Here is a 15,733-nt window from a genome sequence, read left to right as displayed (position 1 = left end):
CGCGTTCATGTCGTGTGTGCATGTATACATGCCTCTGTCTGTGTTGCGTACATGTGTGTACACACAGGGAAGGTGTGGTACACAGCCTTGGGGAGCCTCTGGGGGAGGTGGTCTCCAGTACGTCACATCCCTGTCCCCGCAGGACTCACTAGGGGGGAACAGCCGCACAGTGATGATCGCCCACATCAGTCCAGCGAGCACTGCCTTTGAGGAGTCCCGGAATACCCTGACCTACGCTGGCCGAGCCAAGAATATTAGGACTCGGGTGAGGGCCCTTGGACTACCCCCAAGGCACACCCTCCTGGACTGAGATTTGAGGTCCTGCGAGGATTCTTGCCAGCCACTCCTCTCTCTCTGCACTGACCTCGTTAGCCAGGCCAACACCACCCCAAGCCCTATTGCCTGCATCCCCAGCCCCAGCCTGCCTGGAGCCCTTGTTCCCCAAAGACCCTCTTCTGCCTCTCACTCCAGGCTTACCCTCATCCCATCCCTCTACCTTCCCTGCCTCTTCAGAAGTTACTCAGTCCTCTGTATGTCCAAAGCATGTCATCACCATAGTCACGATAAAAGGCTTCCTTACCTAGTGCCACTCTGAGCGCCGTCACCCACTGTCCCGTTTGACCTCAGAACCAGGCAAGAGTTACCACTTCCCTACCATACAGTTTAGGATAAGGAAGCTGAAGGACATTAAGCGACTTCAAAACTAGTTGAGGACAGCACTACAGGAGCTAAGTCTACCTGGCTTCCAAGTTCACGGTCAAACTCATGTCCCCTGGCCAGGAGGAAGTCAATCTTAGCCTGCATGGGTATCGGGGGAAGAATGACTGACTTTGAAGTAGTGTGTAATGAGCCGTCTTCCGATACCTACAACTCCCCCCGACATTGTCATGCAGCCTCCAGGAACTTCAGGGAGACAGGCTACATGATTATAGTGAACACTGCAGCCCAGTATTAGAGGGCAGACACAGGAGAATCAGGAGTTCAAGGTCATCCTTGGTTACACAATGAGTTCAAGGCTAACCTGTGCTACGTGAGACCTATGTTTTTTTTTTTAAAAAGCACGTAATTATTTAATTGATGCTAACAGTAGGTGCCAAGGCAAGCGAGGGAAAGGAGAAGTAAGGATGAGCTGGCAGTTGTAGGTATGGAGAGACCAGCAGAATTGCCTGGCTAGAACAGGGCACTCACACAGAAACAGAGTCCAGAAAGAAAAAGAAAACCCCGGGGCCCAAGTGATGGTTTAATGGTTCAGAGCGCTTGCTGCTCTTCCAGAGGACCTGAGTTCAGATCCCAGCACCTACGCCTACATCAGGCACCTAACGATTGCCTAGAGTTCCAGTTCCAGGGGACCTTACCCCTTCTTCAGGCACCCATGCGCACACACACAAAATCCCACACAGACACATATGCATACACATAAAGCAAAAGATAAAATCGGGGGGGGGGCTGGAGAGATGGCTCAGAGGTTAAGAGCACTGACTGCTCTTCCAGAGGTCCTGAGTTCAATTCCCAGCAACCACATGGTGGCTCACAGCCATCTATAATGAGATCTGGTGCCCTCTTCTGGCCTGCAGGCATACATGGAAGGAATGTTGTATACATAATAAATAAATTAATTAAAAAAAAGATAAAATCGGGGGGGGGTCCGAGGGGCAAGATTTCAATACCCGGAGAAGGAATGAGCCCCTTAGGCAGTAGGGAGCCGCTGAGGTTGAAGAGTAGGCTTGGAACTTAAGGATTACAGGTCTAACAGAGGCACGCAGAAATGATAGGAGGCTGTGGGGATGGAGGCAAAAAGGACAGACATTGCTGTCACTGAAAAGGACTGGCAAAGGGGAGAAAAGAGAAAGGCAGATCCCACAGGCAGACCTGGCTCCTGGGGTGGCCGTACCCCCTCATCCCTCATCCTGGGCTCCTGACAGGTGAAGCAGAACCTGCTCAACGTCTCCTACCACATCGCTCAGTACACCAGCATCATCGCGGACCTGCGAGGCGAGATCCAGAGACTCAAGTGCAAGATCGACCAGCAGGCGGGGCGGGGTCAGGCCCGGGGCCGCCTGGACAGGGGTGACATTCGCCATATCCAAGGTATGCACATGCCCCTGCAGGTCTGGAGGTGAAAGTGTCTCTCAACACCCCTCTCCAGGCGGCCTTATGAGGTTCTAACCCTGGCTCCTCTGGCTGAGTGGCCCTGGAGCTGTCCCCTGTGATATGGGACCACACCTCTGTTTTGCAGAGCTGTAGATGGGATGGGATGGTCTGAGGAAATTACATGGGGGCTGCCCTGTGGGGCCCAGAAGGCACCACTCACTGAGGCTTGCCTGTTTGCTGTGATGGTTTCCCAAAAGATAGCAGAGAAACAGGGATACCCTTTTGTAGTCGGCACGAGGATGCTGTGAGGGCTAGCACAATCTTAGTTTGTGTGGGAGAGCAAGAGTCGTTTTGGGGCTGCAGTCTGAAGATGCATTATGGGAGGGTGTGTGTGTGTGTGTGTGTGTGTGTGTGTGCGTGTAAGGAGAGGAATCTAAGAAGCTGGAAGTGGAAGTGGTGGTCTAGGAAGAAACTGGGGGACAGAGCCCCGGGTCAGCTTGAGCTGGCCCCTGTGCTGACTCCACTCCCACTCCTCAGCTGAGGTACAGCTACACAGCGGGCAGGAAGGGCAGGCAGAGATGGGACAGCTTCGGGAGCAGCTCATCGGCGCCTTCCACGAGCAGATGGATGTGCGGCGGCGCCTGCTGGAGCTGGAGAACCAGGCCATGGAGGTCCAGATTGACACCTCCCGGCACCTACTCACCATCGCGGGGTATGCTTTCCCTGACCCGGGACCCTCCAGCCCTCCCCAGATTCAGGTTTGTCATGGAGGGAGGAGCCTGGAACATAGAAACACAATGCCCTGCCCCTTGAGCCGAATCTTGTGTGTATTTCTCTTTTGGCGGGGACGGCTGGCAGCTGGGAGCATGAGAAGTCACGTCGGGCTCTCAAGTGGCGGGAGGAGCGAAGGAAGGAATCCTACACCAAAGACGACAGCGAGAAGGACTCAGACACAGGAGATGAGCCGGATAACCTGGAGCCACCAGAGGTGGCGTCAGCTCGGGAAAACATCGCCGCCCTGGTGGGCGAACAGAAGAAGCTGCGCAAGCAGAAGGTATACGGGGTGGGATGGGGGGGTGGCTTGGGGGCGGGGGTGTGGTCAAGAGGAGGGGCGGAGACCAGAGAGCTCAAGCCACAAATCCTGGGTGACCTTGCTAAGTTTCTACATCTCTGTGTGTCTCCTACTTCTAAAATGGGAGGGCCCATGATGGTGCCCGAATGGAGTCTCTGGAGACAGTTCTAAGTTAATGCTTGGCATAAAACAAAGACTAAGGACATGGTAGTCAATATAACAACAGATTTTTTTTTTACCTTCTTTGGTGGAGTAAGGGCTGCCACAGGGCGTGGTTGAATCAAGTGGGCACACAGGTGCCGAATAGTTTGCGAGACTATTTGAGGGCTGGTCTGGGTCTGGAGCGTCCTCCAGGCCCTGGCTGGGCAGGTGGGACTAGCCTAGCGCTGACCTGTGCCGCGGTCCCCGCAGCTAGCGCTGGAGCAGCGCTGCCGGGAGCTGCGAGCGCGGGGCCGGCGCCTGGAAGAGACGCTGCCTCGGCGCATTGGTTCCGAAGAGCAACGTGAGGTGCTCAGCCTGCTGTGCCGCGTGCACGAGCTGGAGGTGGAAAACACCGAGATGCAGTCGCACGCTCTGCTCCGCGACAGTGCTCTACGCCACCGCCGCGAGGCCGTGCGCCGCCTGGAGCAGCACCGCAGCCTCTGCGAAGAGATTATTCAGGGCCAGCGGCAGATCATCGATGGTAGGGCCAGCCCAGCACGGGCCTGGGGCATGGTTTGAGGGACTGGGGGACCATGCCGAGCCCTCAGCTCCCCTTCCCTCACATACAGACTTCAATCTGGAGATTCCCCGGCACCTGGAGGAACTCTATGAAGTCTACCTTCGGGAACTGGAGGAGGGCAGCCTGGAGCGGGCCACCATCATGGACCGCGTGGCCTCCAGGGCTCTTCAGGTGGGCGCTTGGACCAGCCTAAATGAGGGTCCCCATTCCTGGGCATTACTGCCTGGCCTGACACTTGTCCCCACCTAGGGTCACAAGGTCAGGACTGGCTATCTGAGATATCACAAATGACCACTAGCTGATAGAATAGTTTTTAATCCCAACACTTGGGAGGGTGAGGCAGGAGGATTGAAAGATTGGTCCAGTCTGTACGGCAAGATTCTGTCTCAAAGAACAGATAGATGGATTAATTAATTAATTAATTTCTAAAAATCAAGGAAAAATGAACCTAATGCTCTAATGGGTTCAGGCCATTGAGCTGTACCACTGACACTGCCTAGTAGACCCCAAACTGCTGAGGACCCAGAGGATAGGCCCGGAGCCCTCCAGAGCTTGTCACTCTGTTGCTGCTGGGTCTAAGTCTTCTTTCTGCTCACCTTTATCATTGTCTTCCCCCCCCACACACACACACACACAGGACAGCTCCTTGCCCAGAATCACTGGGCCTGGGACCACACTGACCCCGGACTCTGACCTGGAGAGTGTGAAGACACTGAGCTCTGAGACCCAGCGCCCCCAAAACAACACCCTACCCCCGCTTGGCACCGACAGGTGAGGCTTCCTGATAGCTACCTAACCTGGTGCGCAGTGTCAACCCCAGAAAGGGTTCAATAGGGAAGACGGTGTCAGAAACAGTGAGGCTGTGCAGGGGTCTGCAGCCAGGATCTGTAGGTTCTCTCTCCCTTGGCACCAACAGTTTCTCTCTAGGGTGGGGGTGGACTTTGGTGTGACTTGCCTGGTTAACAGCTGCCTCCTTCTGTTCCTCTGCCAACTGCAGTGAGTCCTACCACGTGTTCAAGGCCAGTCCCAGGGCCTGGCAGGCGAAGAATTCCTCCATGCCCACTCCACCTCCCATCCAGGTGGGCACCCTGGTGACCCAGCAGGTGAATTCTGGGTGCCCCAAACGATGGGTGGATTTTTTTCCAAAAAGGCTAGCACCCCCAAGACCACACAGCCCTCTGCAGAGTGCGGTGTGGGGTCCCTGTTGTATACAAGGCCTTCCCCTTTCCAAATGGTTCACCCCCTAGGCCCCACCACAGGACAGCCTGGGCAGCCAGATCAACTCTTCCCCGGACAGCAGTGAGAATCTGTCAGAGATCCCTCTGTCCCATAAAGGTGGGTGTGCCCTACACTTCACATGCCCTGGCCCCCATTGCTTGACATTGTCTAAACTGCTCAGATGACCAAGCCCGAAGCTCCTTCCTTCTCTCTGCCCCTGCTGAAGGTACCCATTCATTGGCTGTGCCAAATGGACTAACCACCTGCTAAGGACACACAGAAGATGGGGAACAATGAGAAATTAAAATAGGGACACTTGGCCAGGCATGGTGGCGCACGCCTTTAATCCTAGCACTAGGGAGTCAGAGGCAGGCCGATCTTTGTGAGTTCAAGGCCAGCCTGGCCTACAGAGCTAGTTCCAGGACGGGCATCAAAGCCACACAGAGAAACCCTGTCTTGAAAAACCAAAAAATAAAAAATTAGGGACCCTTGCCACCTGCTTCCTACTGGATTCTGGCAAATTTTTTTAGAATCTTGCTTTCCAGACAATTAAACTAAAACCATAAAAACATTGTCTAGACCATGTGGAGGTTTCATTTTTTATTTTGGGATCAGGTGTAAGTTGCCGAGTTGGCCAGCCTTTGCTTTTTGTTTTGTTTTGTTCTTAAGAATAGGGTCTCACTATGTAGCCCAGGCTATCCTGGAACTCACTACGTAGACCAGGCTGGCCTCGAACTCACAGAGATCTGCCTGCTTCTTGTCTTCCAAGTCCTGGGATTAAAGGTGAGTGGCACCATGTCCAGTCAGTCTTGAACTTCTGATCTTCCCACCTCAGCCTCCTGAGGAGCTAAGATCACAGTCCTATGACATCAGTCTAGAATCCCAGCGTCTCAGTTAATCTTTGAAGTAGCCCCAGAACATTCGTTTTGCCCATTTACAAATGAAATTGAGGATCTGAGGGGACAACCCAAGTTTCTCAAAGAGCTAGCGAGTTCGGGTTCTGGGGTGAAACCTGTGAGCCCTGGCTCTTGCTCACTTTTGACCTCTGATGAAGGGGTGTGGGAAGTGGCCTTGACCTTAAGTTGGATGTCTGTTGTAGAGAAAAAAGAGATCCTGACCCGGACTAAGTGTATCTCGGTGAAGGCCGCCCAGAGGCGCTCCCGAGCCCTGGGATCGGAGGGGCGCCACCTGCTGGCACCTGCCACAGAGCGCAGCAGCCAGTCCCTGAACTCGTTGAGCGAGGCTGACGACGTTCGCCCCTCGGGTCCGCTGGCCTGCAAGCGGCCGCCCAGCCCCACACTGCAGCATGCTGTCAGCGAGGACAATCTATCCAGCAGCACTGGCGAGGGCCCCTCTGGGGCAGTAGGACCTCGAGGTGATGGCACAGGACCCTGGGTGAGTGGTCAGAAGAAAAGCCTCAGCAAGAAAAGGGAGGAGTCACTGGAGGCGAAGAAGAGGAAGCGGAGGTCTCGGTCCTTCGAGGTCACAGGACAAGGGGTGAGGCCAGAGTCAGGGGGGAGATGCCTGCGCCCACTCCTACTGGGTGAGGGTCTGAGGACTAGCTCCCTCCAGAACCTGCAGGACACTACACCCAGAGGCCCTGATCTGAAACACAATCCCCAGCCTGATACAGTAGCTAGGACCGGGTTCTGTAGCTGAGTGCTAGGTGGCTCTCCATCTATTTTCACGGTTTCCCTACTGTACAGCTGTCTCGTCCCAAGACACACCTGCTGGGGCCTCACCCCTCAGAGGGCGTTTCAGACCGGAGGATGCCAGCGTGTGGGCGGCCATCCCCTGGTGTCAGACATCTGGGAAAGGTCACACTTCCTCTGGCCAAGGTCAGATTTCCTCCAAGCCAGAACACAGGTCAGTACCATCAAAGGCAGGATTGAGGTGGAAGAGGCCTTGACCAGCTCAAAGGGGAAACCTGCAGGGTTCTTTCCCCTAGCTGGAACTATGGTCTCCGGAGCGATATGGGCAGGGTTAACAAACTGGGATTGATCCCCTAAGAAGTTCAAGACCAACTGGATGTTGTGGGGGAGGGAAAGCACTCCTCAGCAACTGATGCTGGCTTTTCCTCTCTCATAGGCTCTGGAAACCCCTCACCCCTTCCTGTTCCCCCCAACCCAGCTGCTGTTTCCCGCAGAGTCACACGTGGGCCCAGCCTGCCCCACGGTTCAAGCACCCTTGGCAAAGATGGCCGCCTCCGGCATAATTGAGCAGCTCTGGCGCCTACTCTTTGGCCTGCAGGGCTGACTGGGAGGTGGGAGCTGGACAAATGGGGATCCCATGAAGCAAGGGCGTAGGGGACTGGGCTCCCATGACCCAGAATGGGTTCATGCTCAATGCCACTAGAAAGAGAGACTGAGCCCCACCGGCTTGGCCTCCCAGCCCTGGACAGAACACTGTTGCCAAATCCTTGCACAGACCTGGGGCCAATCTCGGCTTCAGCAATGGGGGAAGAGGAGCTGTTAGTGAAATGGGGTTCCAAGGCCCACCGTGGGCAAGGGTGGGACTTGGGGGTGGGGAAGGAGTCACGGGACTTCACACATGGTTGGGAAGGGTGGGGAGGGAGTCTAGTTTTATAACTTCTCTGTTGCTTTTTTTTTTTCCTGACATTCCTTTAAATAAAGTCCTATGGGGGTTTTGATGGTTTCTTATGAGTTTTCAGTATGTGCCGTGGCCGTGCCTGGTTCTAAGATTCCTACAGTTCCTGGCCCGTTCACTCCCAGCACCCCATCTCCCTTGGCACAAACCTACCAAACATCTGCGGAATGCATGTTTTCCTCAAGATGACAAGACTGTCCCTCCCCAGAAGGATTGGGCTAGAGCAAGGTCTCATTTGTGGCAGTCTCTCAAGGGCCTTTCCGCTGACCTGAACCCCTCCCCAAGAGCCACTTGATGTAGGCGGTGACAGAAAGTCTCTCAAGCTAAAGGGACCGTTGCCCACTGGAGGTGGCAGCTCAGAGAACACCTTCACCTCCAGATGTAAATATTCAAAAGGGAGATTGCTCACATTGGCTGTCAATCCCTGAGCTGTCAGTCACTGACTGTCAATCATTGAGCATCAGTTCTTCTTTCCTGCCCTAGTCCATGTCCGGATGGGAATCCTCAGGGAAAAGCTCAGGGAAGGGCATGTGAACCCCAGACTTTTGAGACCACCCGCGGAGTCGCTTCAGGCCCTGGCCTCTCTGAGCATGGTTTTATTCTGGAGCAAGAACGCTGCCTTCCAATAAACTGGGAAAGACATTCCTGAAACCACAGCCAACTTGTCTACCACATTCGCCTGCCTTCCATCCCCGGCCCCAACCAGCAGGCCCTGGTCACCCGAGGCCCAGGCTGGCAGTCGCTTCCACATTTGCCTACCCCTCCCCAGACCCTGGAGCACCAATCAGGCCAGGCCTTTATTTCTCAAACACAGGCTAACTGGGAGTCCTGATGAGGGTGTGGTAAACGGGCTTGACAATGAGATGGAGATGCAGTGCATTCTCCACCAGGTACTCCGAGTTGCGCCTCTGCAGGTCTGCGTGGACCAGGAAGTCGCCAGCCTCCTCGCTGCTCTGATGGAAGCTGTAGGCGTGGCGGACCAGGAGGCGGCCCTGATGGCGCGCACCCACCAGCACGGTCTTCTGGAAGCTCACGCCTGCCGCGTCTCCACTGCTGCTGGCCGGCGTGACCACCAGCCGTGGTCTTCCGTCCTCGGGGCGTGCAGCGGGCAACGCAGTGCCCGCTGCGTCCGCGTAGACGGGCCGCAGGCTGACGGGCAGCCAACGCGGGGAGAAGAGCACGTTCCAGGTAATCCGGCGACCCGCGTCATGGCCGCTCGGACCTAGTTGCGTCTGGAAGCTGGTGCTGCGATCGTCGCGAGCCGGGTTGTTGATGACCCACGGGGCGCCCCAGGCAGGCGCGAGGTAGTTGCGCGGCAGGAAGGCGCTGCCGTTCACGTGGAAGAACTTGGCGTAGTGCAGCGGCGAGGCGGCGTGGAATTGGTAAGCTTGCAGCAGGAGGTCTGCCACTGCTGGGCCGTGGCGCGCCAGCGCGGCCGAGCGCGCCTGCAGCTGGAACAGCTGTGCGGGCGGGATCATTGGGTAGCGGATGGCTCGCAGCGCTCGCTCGGCCACTGTGGGGGGCGGCCGCGCGCGACCCAGCCACGCCTCCAATGCGTGGAACAGTTCCAGCTCATCCTGCAGCACCAGGTCCGAGCGCTGCAGGAGCTGCGCCAGCAACTCGGGGCTCACGGCGCCCCACTCGGCGCTCCCCGCCACAGCCGAAAGGTTCCAAGCCAGGAACTGCAGGCAGCTCTCACGCAGAGCTTCATCCCCGGTGCTCACTGCATAGTGGTACCAGCCCACAGCTGGGCCCGCGCCTCCAACCAGATGCGCACGCATGTAGTCAGCCACACCTCGCTGCAGGGATGCCACACGGTACTTGGTGGCCAGTCTGTGCAGCGGGATAGCCTGAGCTAGCAAGATGGTCAGCTCACCGCAGTACAAGTACCTGCAAGGGAGTTGAATAATGGGCCCTTTGAGATGGCTCAGCAGTTAACAGCACTTGCCCAGGGGACCAGAATTGGGTCCCCAGCATTGGGTGCCTCGAAACCATCTGTAACTCCGGCCCTCTTCCGACTGGAGGAGGGCACCCATTTTCACATGCCGGGGGAGGGGAGAGAAACTAATAATAAGATTTAAAAATAGAAATAGGGGCAAGGCAGTGGTGCTGCACGCCTTTAATCCCAACATTCTGGAGGGAGAGGCAGGCAGCTCTCTGAGTTCGAGACCAGCCTGGTCTACAGAGTGAGTTTCAGGGCAACCAGGACTACACAGAGAAACCCTGTCTCAAAAAAAACATTATCATAATCATCACCATCATCAAAATAGGAAGATCAACAGTGCTGGATCTGGACAAGGCCACCTGCTCCATCCCTAGCTGGTTTTCCCAGAACACAGCCTCTCTCAGGCGCTAACAGGACGAATGGGCCCTGAGGCCTCCTGTCTTTCCTTAAGTTCCCTCCCGGCTTATTCAAACATCTTCTAGCTTCTGGTGTTGTAGAAATCACATGTATTTAACGAGCATCTCCTAGATGTCTAACTATAAGCTAAAATGAAAACAAGCCACTGATAACCTCGGAGTCCACAGTCTGGATTTAGGTGCCCATCTGACCTCCTCCTTGCCACTAGACAAGGCAAGTCCTTTAACTTAGGTAAATCTTTTTTTTTTTGTTTTTTTTTTTTGTTTTGTTTTTTGTTTTTCGAGACAGGGTTTCTCTGTGGTTTTGGAGCCTGTCCTGGAACTAGCTCTGTAGACCAGACTGGTCTCGAACTCACAGAGATCCGCCTGCCTCTGCCTCCCGAGTGCTGGGATTAAAGGCGTGCGCCACCATCGCCCGGCTAACTTAGGTAAATCTTAAACTTACCTAGGAAAGGGGAAGAGCCCCGCTCTGGAATATTGTCACAGAGAGAGGCCATGAAAAATCGTGCTACAGAGTACATAGCCAACCCAGCCTACTTCCTATGCCCGGATCCCCTCCTCTTTGCAACTGGGTCTTTCTTGCTGTCCAGTTTCCCTTTCCTTGTTCGCTGTTTTACTGTCTCTGGCTCTCTTACAGTACTGCCCCCTTATTCTTCCTGGCAGTCCCACTGGCACACAGCACCCCACTAGGCCCTATGGAAAACGCTTCTCTTTTTATCCCTCTTCCTGATGCTTGGAACTTGGAAGTGATGTCTGGAATCTGCAGCCACCTTGTCTAAGCCATCAGAGTAGGGTTTTACCTCCTTAGACTATTTTACAAGTCTTTCCCTGTGCAGGAAGCAGAGAGGCAACACAGACCTACCTAACCTTTCTGCTCCATAGCCCTGTGGTTCCAAAGCCATGTGCAGGGTTAAGAAATGGCTGGTCTCTGGCTGGAAAGGTGGCTCAGAGGTTAAGAGCACTGACGTTCTGGAGGTCCTGAGTTCAATTCCCAGCAACCACATGGAGGCTCACAACCATCTGTAATGAGATCTGGTGCCCTCTTCTGGCTTGCAGGCCTACATGGAGGCTGAACACTGTGTACATAATAAATAAATAAATCTTAAAAAAATAAAAGAAATGACTGATCTCAACCCTAAGACCTGAAAGAGACCATCCAACGATCTGTCATAAATTCTCTTGGCCTGGTTTGTAAGTAGCTCAGAAGGGACTCCCAAGGGCAGGAAGTGGTACAAAGGCTCACAACAGGGAAGGCAGTAGAAGCAGGGACAAAGGAGCTGAGTGTTGTGTGTCATGCTATGACTTTTGAAAGTAGATATAATAACCTCTAAGCCCTGACTTCTGTGACCCTGGAGGTGGAGAAGTTGGGGGGCTGTGGACAGAGTGCAGCGTGGTGTCCTTCCCCTACATACCTGATGAACTTGTCAAAGACAGCAGCGCAGTCCCGGGGTTCCTGCAGCAGCACTTCGCTCTGGTTACTCAGCAGCTCGCGGAAAAGCTCACTGTGCATCCCCAGCAACAAGCGGTGGGTGTGGAAGGCTCGGACCTCATCGGTGCCCACAGCCTGCACCCGCAGGACGACGTCACTGGCGTTGCCCTGCTTCAGCAGGTCCTGCAGTCTCTGGAGCAGCATCTGGGAGTGGTTGATGGAGGTGCTTGCTGCCTCCCCACCGACATCGGCTCTCTGAGCTGCAGCAAGAAGAGACATAACATAACCTCAGCAGCCACCGGGCCTACAAAGGGACCAAAGGGTTGACATAGGTGCCAGCACGTGGGAGAAGGGTCTAAAGCCCAGGGAGGGAGCTGTGTGCACACACGAAATACATGAGTATCCAAGAGTTCGTCCTGGTTGGGCATGGTGGCCCCACGCAGACGTAGGAGTTAAGGCCTCAGAAGCAAAGTGGGCTCTGGTCAGGAAGAAACTGTGGAGCGTGAGCTGTCGTCCATGAGACTGGACCTTCAGGAGAAGGCGAAGAAAACTCTATGTCCCCACCTCTCTCATAAATGTGTCAGAAGTGGCACACTCTAGTGTGCTCACTGCACTTGTCCTGTGGCCGCTGTGTGGCAGCGAGTGAGCCAAACCCATTTCTCACGTTTTCTCACGCCTGGGAAAGCTTAGAGGAGCAGAACAGACATGTAGCAAGTATATAAGTGAAAGGGTGAGACCAGAGGATTACCCTGAGTTCAGGGCCAGCCTAGGCTACATAGAAAGTATCAGATCAAGGGTTACTGCGTAGCAAGGCCCAGTATATAAATGGGGTGGGGGGCATCTGATGGCTCAGCCAGTAATGGTACCCACTGAAACCATGAATTTGATACTGGGGACCCACGTGGTATAAGGAGATAACTGATTCCTGGAAGTTGTCCTTTGACCTCCACCTGTGTCCAGTGGCACATGAGCACACACACATACACACGCACGCACACACACACACACACACGGGACCCACGTGGTATAAGGAGATAACTGATTCCTGGAAGTTGTCCTTTGACCTCCACCTGTGTCCAGTGGCACATGAGCACACACACATACACACGCACACACACACACACACACACACACACACACACATATGCACAAGGTAAACTAAATAAAATATGATTAAGGAGGGGATGGATCCTGGAGACAGAGAGAGAGAGAGCACTCCCTTGGTAAAATGATTGACATATAAGCTTGAGTACCAGAATTCTATCCCTAGAAGCCAGGTTAAAAAAAGCTGGTTGTGGTTGCACGTGCTTGCAGTCCCAGGACTGTGGAGGCAGAGGCTCCCTGCTCAGCCAGCTCATCCTCATCAATGAACCCCAGGTTAGTAAGGGACAATCTCAAAATACAAGGTAGAGTAGATGGGTAGATGGTGCCTGAGGAACAGAACCTTGACCCTCTGACTTCCACACGCACACACACATACACACACACGCACACACACACGCACACACACACACATACACACACACGCACACACACACACGCACGCACACACACACACACAGTATAAATATATATAAAATTGGAAAATAACTAAATGCACAAGTGAGCACTCTGAAGCCAGCCAGGGAAAGAATACACAGAGACAAAGGGAGACGTCCCTAGGGGACCCTTGGTGGGAGTGGGCTTGTGGGGCTGGGAAGAACAAAGCTGAAACAGCAGACATGGGTTTTCTTTCTGTCTTTCTTTCTCTGTTTCTTTCTTTTTCTTTTTAGTTTTTTTGAGATGGAGTCTCTCATAGCTCAGGCTAGCCTTGAACTCATTACTAACTAAGGTTGGCCTTGAATTCTTAATCCTCCTCCCTCTCACATGCTGGGATTACTGGCATGCACTACCACATCCAACTGGCAAGCTGTGAGACAGATAAGGGACCCAAGGAAGTACCATGGGCTGCTGGAGGAATAGGACTCTAGGTAACTGAGGGTTGAAGCTGTCATCCCCCATCCAGGGAGGCTGTGGGGTCACATGGGGACACAAACTGAGTTCTAGAAAAGACAACCCCCAGCCAGAGCAGGGCAGGGCAGGGAGCCTGCTAAGTGAGAAAAGAGGGTGTCTAACAGTTTGAGAACTGCAGAAGGGCACCGGCAGACAGCTCCTGCGCATGTGAGCGCGCACACACGGTGGGCACGTGGCTTATGTGTGGATGGTTGAAAGGAAGGCTCGCAAGAGTGACCATCTGTGTGTGGGAAAGGGAGACCCAGCAAGAAAGGGAGCAGCTGCTGGTGAATTTCCCAGCCCTGCCTCCCCAGCTGTCACTCTGAAGGACCTGAATGCTGATGACGATGACTTCCCCATGCGGCCTCTGCCTGAACCCAGCTGCCTGAGACGATGAATAGTGGGTCTTTTGTCATTAAGACCCCTGCCTGCTGCCCAGCCCCTCTTTCCCGGGGATGCTGTCTACCCCTTCTCCCTTCTGAAGACCTGTCCTTGGAGATTTCCGGTCTCTGGGTGTTCTCCGTGGCTGACTGGACCGCGCCACCTCCTGGCCAACCCTAGGTAGCTCCTAGGAGAAGTTCTTGCCCCCACCCCTTGCCTTTTTCCTTACCAAGAAGTTGACCCCCTCACAGCCCACTCACCTGCACGAGTGGCCAGTCCCACCAAGGCCAGGGTAGCCCAGAAGCTTCCCCAGGACCCAGGCTTGCAGTGGCCTTTCCTAAGCATCTTGGTGTTCTGTCCCTAAGTCTACTGCAGGGACAGTCAAGTCCGGAGCACTCCAGTCCCATCCTTCCTCCTTATATAGGATCCAGCAAGGGGACTGTACCCCCTTCCTTCCCAGCCTCCCTCCCCTACCAGTCTCTGCCATGGATTGGTGGAAGCTGGCCCCTGCTGTTGCCTAGGCAACTAGTTAAGCCAGAGTGTGGCAGCCCCGGGGGCTATTGTGCAGGCCTGGGCCCCCAAGGGGAACAGATCCGGACACCCTCCTCCCCCACCTCTCTGACAACCCAGCAAGGCTAACTGCTCCTCTCTGGAGAAGTTTAAGCTTTCTGAAGGGCAAGCAAAGGGCTTCGGGACCCCTGGCAGCCACCAGCCCCAAGGCCCCAGCCCCCAGGCCCAGCCTCCATCCTGGCACAGGGCATTACTTGGCAGTGTCCTGGTGAGCTGGCTGCAAAGGGAAAGACTGGAAGAAGCAAGGAAGAGCTGGCTCAGGGTTCTTCCCCTCCCCCTCTCCCATTTTAGGGTGGGCCAGTTCTCCAGAGGAGAGGATAAGAACCGTGAATAGGGGTATGGAGCAATGGGGATTGTTCTCCTGCTGTTTGTGAAGTTCCTTCTACTCTGGAGAGGGTGACGGGCCCTTAGTGAAGCTGCATAGGGACTACCATCTCCCACCAGTGACACAGCCTGTTTCCCTACCCAGACAGCCCAAAACTTTAGTCCACCCCATGCATGCCCCCACGCCTCAAGATTCCCTCCCTAGACCGTGTCTCTCACCGGCTTCTGACTAGTTTCTAGCCTTGCCCTTCCCAAAGTTCCAAGAAGACGTGCGGGCAAACCTTGCACTGTAGTTCATGTATAGGGAAACTGAGGCAGGGAGCTAGATTTCAGTCTTGGTTAGACAACACAGGGATATGTTCTGACAACAAAGACAACGGAGACGAGGAGGGTGGGATCCAGAATCCCTTGAACGTGTATGCATGCCTGTGTGGGTAGTGTGTGTTTGTGTGTACATGTGTGTTCATATGCATGTGTTTACACTTGTATGTGTGTGTGTTGTTAAGACAAAGACAATGGGGAGGGGAGGGTCTAGAGTCCCATGAATGTGTGTGCATGTCTAGGTGGGTAGTGTGTGTTTGTGTGTACATGTGTGTTCATATGCATATGTGTTTACACTTGTATGTGTGTGTGTTGTTAAGACAAAGACAATGGGGAGGGTCTAGAGTCCCATGGACGTGTGATGTGTGTGCATGTCTAGGTGGGTAGTGTGTGTTTGTGTGTTCATATGTGTGTGATGTGTGTATATGCATGTGTTCGCATTTGTGTGTGTGCGTGCACATGTGTGTGCTAAGATCTCACCTTTGCATGGAATCCACAGGATTTGCCCCCTTTCCTTGTGAGAGAGACGCCCTTGAGGCCGACCTATGGGAATAAGTGGATCCTGGGAGATCTGAGTTTCTCAGAGGCCAGATCCCGCTCTGGTGATGTGTTGGAACTTCTTGCCCTTGCCCTCTGGATCCCAGGG

The 15,733-nt window shown here is 54.3% G+C and overlaps 2 protein-coding genes across 6 annotated transcripts in view; one reads left to right on the top strand and one right to left on the bottom strand.

Annotated features, from left to right (window-relative positions):
- Kif19 (kinesin family member 19) overlaps positions 1-7,589 on the top strand; it is a 26,390-nt gene extending 18,801 nt beyond the window's left edge. For 2 of the 4 annotated variants that reach the window (XM_041636179.1, XM_041636176.1), the window contains 12 exons: positions 143-265; positions 1,923-2,088; positions 2,629-2,803; positions 2,950-3,145; positions 3,575-3,845; positions 3,934-4,055; positions 4,522-4,655; positions 4,882-4,987; positions 5,132-5,219; positions 6,202-6,599; positions 6,809-6,968; positions 7,191-7,589. In XM_041636179.1, the coding sequence (XP_041492113.1) occupies positions 143-265; positions 1,923-2,088; positions 2,629-2,803; positions 2,950-3,145; positions 3,575-3,845; positions 3,934-4,055; positions 4,522-4,655; positions 4,882-4,987; positions 5,132-5,219; positions 6,202-6,599; positions 6,809-6,968; positions 7,191-7,321 (2,070 nt within the window). In that variant the 3' untranslated portion in view covers positions 7,322-7,589. The remainder of the gene's footprint in view (positions 1-142; positions 266-1,922; positions 2,089-2,628; positions 2,804-2,949; positions 3,146-3,574; positions 3,846-3,933; positions 4,056-4,521; positions 4,656-4,881; positions 4,988-5,131; positions 5,220-6,201; positions 6,600-6,808; positions 6,969-7,190) is intronic. The other 2 variants (XM_041636177.1, XM_041636178.1) reach the window with 2 other exon arrangements.
- Positions 7,558-15,733, bottom strand: Btbd17 (BTB domain containing 17). Of its 2 annotated transcripts, none has more exons than XM_041636181.1 (3): positions 15,568-15,733; positions 11,483-11,759; positions 7,558-9,599 (listed from the first exon to the last, which is right to left on the bottom strand). In XM_041636181.1, the coding sequence occupies exons 2-3, from the start codon at positions 11,701-11,703 to the stop codon at positions 8,525-8,527; spliced, it is 1,296 nt and encodes a 431-aa protein (XP_041492115.1). In that variant the 5' UTR covers positions 11,704-11,759; positions 15,568-15,733; the 3' UTR covers positions 7,558-8,524. The 2 variants fall into 2 exon arrangements, with proteins under 2 accessions (XP_041492115.1, XP_041492114.1); XM_041636180.1 differs by lacking the exon at positions 15,568-15,733 and adding an exon at positions 14,133-14,270.

Source organism: Microtus oregoni, unplaced genomic scaffold (genome assembly GCF_018167655.1).
Source record: "Microtus oregoni isolate MIOR12 unplaced genomic scaffold, Mior012 000048F_ref0000485, whole genome shotgun sequence".
In the NCBI taxonomy this organism is placed as follows: domain Eukaryota; kingdom Metazoa; phylum Chordata; class Mammalia; order Rodentia; family Cricetidae; genus Microtus; species Microtus oregoni.
Note: the sequence above shows the minus strand (reverse complement) of the source record. Positions and strands in the feature narration are given on the sequence as shown.